The following is an 11257-nucleotide window of genomic DNA, read 5'->3' as shown; positions in this document are numbered from 1 at the left end:
AAGGTTACTTGGAGCTTGTACAATTTCGCATCAGGATTCATTGCAAGCAGAATAAGGAAAAAGAGACTTTAGACACCATTTTGGTTAGATAGTTTAGAGACCTTCTATTGAAAATGGAGATTTGTTAGAGACTTGCATTAAAATAGAGACCAAATCTCTTAAAAGAAACTTTATATCAGCCCTGCCTTTGGGATTACTCATTGGATCAACTTTTGTAAATGAATGAAAAAAAATGAATATCCTTTATTTTTATATTTTTATTAAACAAATTTGCCAAAAATAGGCCGAACCTGAGACGAGACTCGCGAAGACGGTCTTCTTTTTATGTGATTGCTGAGTTTTTTCTTATTCCACTTTGTGTTTATGCCAATCATGCGCAAGCCGTTCAAACTCTTACATGAACCTCTCAGCAAAAAAATGATTGCGTTTGCATCACATCGAATCATAAATAGCCTTTTGAAAGAAATTTCATGCCAGCAAACGTAGCAGACATTAGAAATAACTAATCTTGTGTTTAGATTCATCAGCAACTTTGGAAAAAAAACTGCTCCGTCGACTGAGGTTTTAAATAACAGTTTATTGTGAATACGATACTTTTCACTTTTGCAGCCATAAAAACGGCGGGCTGCATTTGAGTTTGAATGCATATTGAACAAATGATAAATTGTTCAATTTATTTTTCAACCGTTTTGCTGTCGAATCGTGGGTGGGACAATCCTTTGACTGTCCTACCCAGGTGTTTTCGTGCGTAGTACATGTCCTACCTGTCCTACCCACTTCCCGCGCCACTGGTTTTCATAATGATTACTTGGACTGGGGAAAATCCAAGTAAATCATTTATTCCATTTTTGATCTCTTCAGGTGACTTATAGTCACTTGAGAGACCTTTCAAGACGACTTTGAACAAACGTTCAGTTTTGTCATCATAAGTAAAAAAAAATGTGCTTCTTGTGTGTGTGTGTGATCCATCTAACCCCCACTGTCCGGCAGTGGTATTATGGAAAAAAGTTTTCAGCAAAAATGTACATTTTTGCAAAAAGCTTCAGTCCGGGAGCTAGAAGGTGATAGCTCTATTGCAGATCCGGTGACCCATTTCAGAATGACTGGAGAGACACGTCCATTCAGAAGTCACTTTCACTAACAACAAGCCCCGCATGTATGCATTACCGTTATCAAATGGATAACGATAATACCTACACACTTCCTGTTTCAAAGATGTTTACTTTGAAACTGGCGCGTATTTGATGCTTAGGTACAAATAAATGTGTAATCAGAACAATCTCACAAAAATCCATCTAAGGCGGCGTTGTTAATCCAATCAGCAATCAATTTCCTTCTTCTTATTCTTCTCATCTTGGTAAAAAAAAATGTGCTTCTTCTCTTCAAAATGTTTAAGAAGAAGTTCGCGATCTTTAAGAGTTTCCGGCAAAACGCGACAGTCTCCTTTCTTTGCGATTTGGAAGGAAACCTTGATTCCCCTAATGGAGTTCGAGAACTCCTGCCTAAATCCCCCAAATTCGGAACAACTGACCACGATAGGCGGCACTCTTTGCTGCCTCACTTGTATCAAAGAGCCTGGGCTAGAGGCTGCTTCGATTTGGTGTTCGGAAAATTTGTCTAGAGCATCTGATTGCTCATTTCGATACAATTTTTCATTTCACCCTTGGAAGAAAGTTCGCATTCTGGGAAAGCGTCCTTTCTCCCATTCTTGCCACGTGTAGTGACAGTTTTAAATCCCACTTTTTTGGAAGGAAGTTGTGAATTCAGAGATTCACCCTTCCTTTTGTTTAGTGAATAAACGAAAGATGACGAGACCTCCTAAGAGGTTTTTTTCCCAAGACGGTGTCCAAGAAGGATTACCACCGCTAGCTTTCGCCAACGGGTCCAATGAAAAATCGAAGGCACGGGTCCAAACAAGGATCGTAAAGGTATCAATAGTAGAAAAAATAGTACTGAAAAGTACTGTTTTTGTAGCACTGAAAAGAACTGTCGTATTGCTTTAGGTAGTTTTTAGAGAAAAACTTCCAAGAGCAGGGAGAATTTGTTTACGCACAGCACGAAGGTACGATGCGCACTGACGCCACCCTCTGTTGATAGTTAACATTCCAAAGTGTCTGGACAGGGACTTTTGATTTCCCTGAACTCGTTTCGTACGACTTCCGGAAGGCCGACCATCGTAGCATAACCGACATGCTGAATAGCTTAGATTGGGATGTCGTTTGGCACCGGTGATGCGAATAGTGCTGCTCTTACTTTTTCACATGTTCTGGGATATGGTATAGACGGTCCTATAACATTTCCCCGAATACCATTACCCCGAAAACCATCTCCCCGAAAATCATTATCCCGAATGACACATTACCCCGAATGGCAAATTACCCCAAAAACCAGTTCCACGAATGCGACACTTCCCCGAAAATCAGTTGTACTTTGAATGTTCTTTCCAGGATGCTCGTGGATTTGAGCTTAGAAATTCATCTTGCTCGTGATGTGTACGTCACGCTTTATCTTTATCTAGTAGTGTAATAGCTGTCGGCGTAATAACTGCTAACATTTCTATCAGTGATTTTTCCTTCTTTCAGTCATCCGCTGTTCTTTCGAGGTTGGCACTATAAGTATAAATATTTTAATCAATGATTGTACCATCTTTGAGTTATGGGCTGTTCTTTCTAGTTGTACTGTTTGGGTGAAAGTCATTATGATGAATGCGATTCGTCTCTATACTGCCCCTATTCGCATAATTGTCCCTTGTGAAAACAGTATCAACATTACCATGAGTTTGAAAATGATTTATTGTCACAGCTACATTCTCAAAATCGAATGCACACATATTTTGATTCGAACATGGCCCTTAAAGAATAGCTGATAATCAGAAGAAGGATAAATCTTTGATAACAATAGCATGAATTCAAATCAAAATCAATTGATTTGAAGTAGGAAACACTTCGTCCTACTGAGGAGAAGTTTCCCATTCCCGGAGCTTAAGATTCTCTTTGTCATATGTGTTAGAGACAATTTGATGGACAATAACCATCAACGAACAATAGAAGACGTGCTTATGCTAAACTTGATATTCCTTAAAATATATTTGATGTTCATTTATCGAATCTTCATTTTGGAATTTTCATGGAATTTATAGACGAACATATTCAAAAAAAGTCCACGATTAAATCGTTTTTCGTGGCAGACAAGTAAATTGAAACAACTCGAAACAATCAAGAAAGCCGCTCTTAGGTGATACACAAAATACAGCACGTTTTCTTTGAAACTTCACTACGTAAGACTAAATTATGAATACAAGCTGATTAGTCGTTCATGCTATTCTCGATACCAACAAACTCAACGAATACTCAAGTCGCATCCGAAGTAGTTTTGGAAGTACGTTAACCAGCAACGCAAAGAGACCGACCTTCCTTCGTCAATGACATGGAACAATTGAACCGTATCTGATCCTCAGCGGATTTGCCAGTTATTCTCGTTCTAGTTTGCTAATGTGTTTACCGACAAAACTCTAACTGATGGCCAGATCGCTATTGCGGCGAATAATGTTCCTCCGTATACTCAGACTCTGAGGGCTACCGACATCAGCGTCGAGATGATCTAGACTGCCGCATCACAACCACGATGCATCGCGTTTGTTCTTTATCATGCGATCATAGCAACAACGATAAAGCATTGGTCGTCAAGTCCTCACAAGTAGAGTTACATATTTCTCAGGAGCACATAAATGTACTAACGAGCCTCCAACCAAACCGTCTCTCAGCACATCGGAATCCTAGTGTGCTGCGCTAGATGGAGGCTCACGAAAATTCTAAAAGCGCGCGCTAGGTGATGTGCTCTCGGGGAGACTCGTCACATGCGCTGCTCGGCACTATGGCTCGCCATCGGTATCCAAGTTGTGAAACAACTGCTTAGTAACGAAGAACCTCTACAGCTATTTTCGCCTCATTATGCAGGTGTCTAGATGGCCTACATGATATGATCGAAGACTCGCAATTCAAAAGTTACAATTTCGATCCTCGTTGAAAACTTTTGTAATCACTTCAATTATTGCGCTGAATTTTAAACAGCACATGTGACGGAGCGCATGAGACCGCAGTGAGACACATCTCAAGAAAAATGAGGCGCACCAAAAAAGGTCTCACGATGTACAGCGCTCCCGTGCGCTTACAAGCAATGAGGCTCCTGCACCTAAGGCTACAGCACGTGCACAGTAACTCTACTCACAAGCAACTCCGCTCCGCGAAAAATGAATCGCTCAGCATGTATGCTAACGATCAATTGTTCGCAAACCGAATTCATAAGTTTTGGAGAATTTTCACGCACGTTAATCGCAACATGTTACAACATCCTACAAACGGTTTGTCCCACATATATCGGTTCAACGCGCGCGGAACGATGTATCACAATCATGCTTTTGCAAGAACGACGGCCCTCTTAGATCATTCGAATACTGTGTTATTTGTCGCTAGAGACGATTTTCTTCCATCCTTAATCACAACTGAAGCCATCTTTTAACCCAGGTCCAGATGATATCTGCTAATAGATGCAAATATCTCCAATCTGCTCATACCACTGCATCGATTATTCCGGAGTTCTGTGTCTAGTGGAATCTTTCTCTCTTGTTGGAAAATAGCTCATATGTTTCCTGTGCATAAGAAAGGTATTAAACGGAACATCGACAACTATCGCGGTATTTCATCTCTGAGCGCTGTATCGAAACTATTTGAGCTTATCATAATGCAACCTTTATTATCGCGTTCTAGGCAGTATTTTAGTGACGATCACTTCGTTCATTGGTTGAGCGGATGCAAACAGATGTGATATACACCGACTTGAGTAAGTAAGAAACGCGAAAGTTCTACGAGAAGCTTAACGTATTCCGAAAAGGCTTCGTGCTGCGAGCCGAAATGTGTAGTCGCAGAGGGTCACGACAGCGGAGGAAGTGACTACGTCAGCACGGCGGATGAAGAAAACCAACCTGTCCCCACATTAAGGGAAGTTAAGGATGCCATCAACCAGCTCAAGAACAACAAGGCCGCTGGTAAGGATATATTGGAGCTGGACTCATCAAAATGGAACCGGAGAGATTGGCCGCCTGTCTGGACCAGCTGATTGTCAGAATCTGGGAAACGGAACAGTTGCCGGAGGAGTGGAAGCATGGGGTCATATGCCTCATCTACAAGACAAACTGGAATGTGAAAACTATCGTGCGATCACTATCCTGAATGCCGCCTACAAAGTGCTATCCTAGATTATCTTCCGTCGTCTATCGCCAATAGCAAATGAGTTTGTGGGAAGTTATCAAGCTGGTTTCATCAACGGCCGCTAGACGACGGACCCAGAAATTCCGTGAATACCAATTCATCGATTTTAAAGCGGCTTATGCATCAACCGCGAAGAGCTATGGAAAATCATGGACGAGTACAGCTTTCCCGGGAAATTCACAAGACTAATAAGAGCAACGATGGACGGTGTGCAGAATAGCGTGAACATTCCAGTTCGTTCGAATCCCGGCGCAAACTTCGACAGGGTGATGGACTTTCGTGTTTGTGTTCAACATCGCGCTAGAAGGTGTCATGCGGAGAGCCGGGTTCAATAACCGAGGTGGACCATGCTAGATGAGGACCTGTAAGCACTTGGAGTGTTCAAACGAAGGGTGCTTAGGACCATCTTTGGCGGTGTGCAGAAGAACGGTGTGTGGCGGCGGAGAACGAACCACGAGCTCGCTAGGCTTTACGGCGAACCCAGTATCTAGAAGGTGGCGAAAGCCGGGAGGGTGCGCTGAGCAGGGCATGTTGCAAGACTACCGGACAGCAATCCTGCAAAAATGGTGTTCACGTCGAATCCGGTTGGCACAAGAAGACGGGGAGCACAGCGAGCGAGGTGGCTTGATCAGGTGCAACAAGATCTGGAGAGCGTGGGCCAAAATCGAAGTTGGAGGGACACAGCCATGGACCGAGTAAATTGGCGTAACATCGTTAACGAGGTTTTATCAAATTAATTGATGTAGGGTAAAAGTACCGGTTTTGGCCAGCCTAAGAGAAAATGTCAATAAAAATTAAATGGGAAGCCGTATTTATACTACAAATATGTCAAATGCAAGCTTTCATTCTATATTATGTGTGTAAAATATCAAAACTGAGCTAAACCCATTTTTTAGCTTTGAAAATCCCGTTGGTCAATATAGGCCAACGGAACCAGTTTCGGCCAGAGATTTAACTTTGGTTCCTAAATTGGCCAATTGCATTGATTTCTCATGAGAGTGGCCAAATTAGGAGTGCCCTGGCCAAATTAGGTGTATGGGAGTTGAAATTATAAGGAAAATGAATTGTTTTTCTTATGTTTTGAATCAATTTGGACGAGTAAATGAATGTACCTCTATCATATGAATGTGATCTACTGAACACAAAAGGTTTCATGCTGATTGCTTATGTAAAACGGTGTATAATCCACTATGGCTACAACAGGCGTATGGCCAAAACCGGTGCTTCTACCCGAACACCAATTAAATAAATAAATATGTACAAAATTAAATTCGCCATGGATTCTATACAGTCCCTTCACGACATTTTTATCAACATTTCTGATTATACTAACAGGCGAGCAGTCTTTTTTTCGGGGATTCATCGAAAATTCGATTTTGCTGACATGCTCATTCAAACAGTGTTTCAACCTTATGCAATTGGCGTTTATTCACTGCCAAAATGACCTCAGAATTCGACACAACAAACAACCGGCGTGTAGAACCGATAAGGAACGTATTCAATTGATCAATATTTGGCTGTTATCGAAGCACATTAAATCCTACACAAAGCCCGGTTTCGATCATTATGGTTTTCGAATTAGCTCATGATATCCCAATATCAGCGTCGTATCGCGTGAATCACACTGTAGACACACCATTGATAGCTGTAAAATATTTTGTAATGTGCCATCGTCCGTCACCCCCCACACACCTATACAAATATAAGTTTTGTTGGTGCCCCGGGTCGTCATATGGATAACGTCATAACCAAACTGCGAACTAATCGTCACCGATGATAAGTTTTCTGGAAGGGAATGGTCCCTTATCGTGACATCAGGCAATTGCACACCGCCCAGGCAAAAGCTAGAAAACAAACGACCCACTTGTGCGGCAAGTTCAGTTTGAAATCGACCGCGAACTGGGATAGGTGTTGAAAGTACCCCCACCGACCGACCGGTATCGACAGGTGGACAATTTGAAGGTGACAATGTCTCATTCTAATAGAATTGCTATCCTGATGGTGGCGGTGGCCATCGGGACTACGGCGGTTTCCGGAAACGATGCGAATTTCCTGTTCACCGCGAATCGGTAAGTTTCGTTGATATCATGTTCGATGTTGAAAATTAGGTATTAATTAATACAAGATTTATATTTTTATGAAACATTTGCTTCTATTAGACAGATGAATCATTTTGAACATTTAAAACGAGTACAAATTTTTCAATATCCCAAATCGATGGGATTAACTAGAGACTATCAGGGTCATAATGAATATCATCGTTCCCATGATAAGATAACCGCACGTAATTCCTCCTTCCGATCAATAATTGTATATTCTCTTCCCGCAGTCTTCCCGCAAAAGCCGTCACTCCTACCCTGGCCAACGGGAACATCGCTTTCGTAGTCTACGGTGATGCCGTGCACATGAACGGAGTCTACAATGGTCAGCACGGATTGAGCCACCGGGCCCGTATACCCAACTACGCAAATCTCCAGATGCCGTACTGTGCGAGCAGCAACGCCGAGCCGACCGGATGTTCCTACCAGTTGGACATGAAGAACAACATGTTCCGTACGGTGTACGAAGACCCAAACGGGAGCTTCCGCATTGTGCATGACGTCTATCCCAATCGGTACTTTGACAAAGCGATCGTTAACAAGGTTCGAATCCAGCGACTAAACTCTCAAAGTGCCATCACCCTGAATCTCGATCGACGAGAGGGACTACCGAGCGTTGATGTCACGTTCGGTCTGCCACAGATGGCAGATGTTGATGGTGAAATCTTTAATCGACTGTGTGGCCAAACCAACCAAGTGGAAGATAGCCGCTACCAACAGTACGGCCACGATGTGTGCGTCTACTATCCCTCTCTTCGACAAATGACGCTGACTGTCGATAAAACAGCTGAAGAATTCACTTTCTTCACGGTATTTGCTCACTCGACAATCGAGGCAGAAACCGAACTTCGATCTATGAAAAGAACAAATGTCGAATCGTTCCACCTCCGAGAAATGGAACGCGTGTGGGAACGGTATGGAATCACCGTGGAAGGAAACGATAACCTCGATCGAGTGCTGAAGGCTAGCTCGTTCTACCTATCCAGTTCGCTACCATCCACGTACACCAATCAGATCAGCAGCTACCCATTCTACGGTCTTTCTCCATCCGGTTTGGGTCGTGGTGGAGAAGAATTGAAGGAATATCAAGGTCACAGCTTCTGGGACACAGAAATATGGATGTATCCACCAATCCTGTTAATGGATCCTCAAAACGCTCGGAAATTACTGCGCTACCGAACCGTAGTTCACCAAGCGGCCGTTGACATTGCTAAGAAAAACGGGTATGAAGGTTGGCAGTTCCCATGGGAATCGGCATTCACTGGAACGGAAACAACTCCAGAATGCTGCCCGGAAGTCGTTGAGTATCAACACCACATTACCGCTGACATAGCGTTCGCTGCTAGACAGTACTTCTACGCAACCGAGGATTTGGATTGGATGCGTACAGAAGGTTGCCGTTTGGCCTACGAAACCGCAAAGTTCTGGAGCAGCCGTGCAGAGTACAACAACGCAACTGACCTCTACGAAATCCACCGTATTATGGGACCCGACGAGGATCATCATAACGTAAGCAACAATCCCTTCACCAACGTAGTGGCCGCTCATAATCTTATGTTCGGAGAGTTCGCAAGTTGCTTGTGTGAGGGAATTGTAGGAGCCACCAAAGAAGATCGCGCACAATTCGCTGAAGTTGGTAGAGGAATGACGTTGTTGTACGACAAAGAGAAGGACTTCTTCCCGCAATTCGAAGGCTACGTGCAAGGAACATTGATCAAACAAGCTGACGTAGTTCTTCTCGGATATCCTCTGGAGTTCCAAATGGAAAACTCAACAAAAGCGAATAACTTGGAGATCTATAGCAGGGTAACACGTTCCAATGGCCCGGCTATGACTTGGGCTATGCATACCATTGGTCATCTTGAACTAGGACAGTTGCAGGAGGCAGAACAAATGTTCACCAAGAGCTACCAACAGTACATGCGAGCTCCGTACAATGTTTGGAGCGAGAATGGCGACGGAACCGATGGCGCCGGTAATTTCATAACAGGAGCCGGTGGTTTCCTGCAGTCCATCATCTTTGGCTACGCTGGTATACGCCTACACAATGGGCAAATAGTGATTACGAAACCATTACTGTTGCCTAGCACGTCTCGACTCTACATTCCGGAAATCAACTATTTGGGAACGAAATTCTATTTGGACGTCAAGAATAATAACATCACCTTGGGACTGAAACATGAGTTGAACACAGCTGATGTTCAGATTATCGTTGACAACGAAGAGCGCACAGTTTGCGACTCTTGTGCTGGTAAGTAGCTAGATTATCAAAGAATTTTAACGTTATCCTAATGGTTTCTTTTCTTTCTCAGTTTCATTCAAGGATCAAGTAGTGATCCGCGCGAATAGGCCTTCCCATTTCAACGGCTGTCAGCTGAAGGAAACTACGATTGGTATTAAGGTTGCTGATCAGAACAACGCCGGGCACATGACACGCCTAGCCTCGATTTTGTTTGTAGGTTTTTTGCCGATTTTTGCACTGCAAAAATTCCTCTAAAGCTAATTTACAAATAAGGAAATCGATACCGATGTTAGGTGGACTCAAAATGATGGCATATGTGTAGCTTTAAAAACAATACGAAAATAAATTCCTTAGACACCTACTCAAACATTGATACAGCGATAATCAATCAAGATATTACCGCACGGTTCAAAGTCACTTCCCATTATGTTCTCCCAGCGGACGATTGATTTGATAAAAAAAAATAATGGATTTTATCGGCAACATAGTAAACAACGTCGAGCAAGAATGGTAAACAATTCACATACCAGGTTGTACGTCATGTCAACAGCAAGCCTCGTCAGGTCTCGTGCGATACATTGGGGTTTCTGATTACAACTAAATTGCTAATAAAAGTTACTGGTACGGGTGCTGCAGTCATTGATAGCGGAACTATATGCGAATATCACGAGTACGCTATTGACATGTGCAATCAGTAAAAGGTCTATAGTAGCCATCAAGCAATATTTGACTTAAGGCGAAGTAGGCCGTCATTGAAATTTGTACTCGTCGTTGATGATTGTTGCTAATTCATCTCACGATTTTGAATCAAAGAAAATCAGTTGGTTTTGCACTCACACAGCTGAAAAAGTATCAGCATACTTTATGCATGTTAGCGCGTACAGTGATACTTCCAAGTCAATATAAATTAACAAGACTGAGTTTTATAACTTTGAAATTGCAAGCTGCAAAGTCATCATTGCTGCCAAAACAAATGACGGGCTACTTAGCCTTAAAAGTGCATAAAATAATGGTCAGAGCTTGTACTTGTGTCCTATATTTGAGGATTATATTGCTCCAATTCCTTTTCTCTTTTATTGTTACTAATTTCTTAACTCAAAAAACATCATTGATAAACTCAATAACGTTAAAAGATTATCCAGGAGATCAGTGCTGGAATACTGCTCGACCCGAACTACGATAACTGTATTAGGCATTTCACGGATTTCACGGCAGCTCTCCGTAACTTGATACTCCTTATCTCGTTGCTTCTCATGGCTATCTCGATGGTCACTTGAGCAGCAATTGCAATATTCTAGAGCCTAATACCCCTTCCATAACTCGATTGTCTCTTCAATATCAAGGTATAGAAAGTTGACTGTAAGTGAGCTCTATGAAGCAATACGCATCGTACCCTCGTACTGTGCGTACACAAATTATTTCAGCTCTCGGAAAACTATCTAAAGTAATAAAACAGTACTTCACAATGGTTATATTACAACATTACTTTTCAGGGCTACTTTTGTAACTATTGATCCCTTTTCGGTCCTAGTTTGAACCCGTGCCTGAGATTTTTCTTTGAACTTGTTATCGAAAAAGCAAGACTTTTGTTCGATGTCCGTGTGACATGGGGACATTTCCAGAAACATGGCGAAAATTTTCAGCATCCC

The 11257-nt window shown here is 42.5% G+C and overlaps 1 protein-coding gene across 1 annotated transcript; it reads left to right on the top strand.

The window, feature by feature from the left end:
• The first annotated feature begins 7113 nt into the window (after positions 1-7113).
• Positions 7114-9977, top strand: LOC5564618 (protein-glucosylgalactosylhydroxylysine glucosidase). The gene is made up of 3 exons (XM_001648911.2): positions 7114-7336; positions 7597-9617; positions 9679-9977. Exons 1-3 carry the CDS (start codon positions 7236-7238, stop codon positions 9861-9863), a joined length of 2307 nt encoding a protein of 768 aa, XP_001648961.1. The 5' UTR covers positions 7114-7235; the 3' UTR covers positions 9864-9977.
• Positions 9978-11257: the final 1280 nt, after the last annotated feature.

Source organism: Aedes aegypti, chromosome 2, assembly GCF_002204515.2.
Source record: "Aedes aegypti strain LVP_AGWG chromosome 2, AaegL5.0 Primary Assembly, whole genome shotgun sequence".
Taxonomy (NCBI): Eukaryota; Metazoa; Arthropoda; class Insecta; order Diptera; family Culicidae; genus Aedes; species Aedes aegypti.
This window is presented reverse-complemented; position numbering and strand designations above follow the sequence as displayed.

What these genes read in the sequence shown, in the direction of transcription:
- LOC5564618 (XM_001648911.2), top strand. Translation starts at nt 7,236, where the DNA reads ATGTCTCATTCTAATAGAATTGCTATCCTGATGGTGGCGGTGGCCATC. An exon ending in TTCCTGTTCACCGCGAATCG is followed by an intron (nt 7,337 to 7,596) that starts GTAAGTTTCGTT and finishes CTCTTCCCGCAG; the next exon opens with TCTTCCCGCAAAAGCCGTCA. An exon ending in AGTTTGCGACTCTTGTGCTG is followed by an intron (nt 9,618 to 9,678) that starts GTAAGTAGCTAG and finishes TTTCTTTCTCAG; the next exon opens with TTTCATTCAAGGATCAAGTA.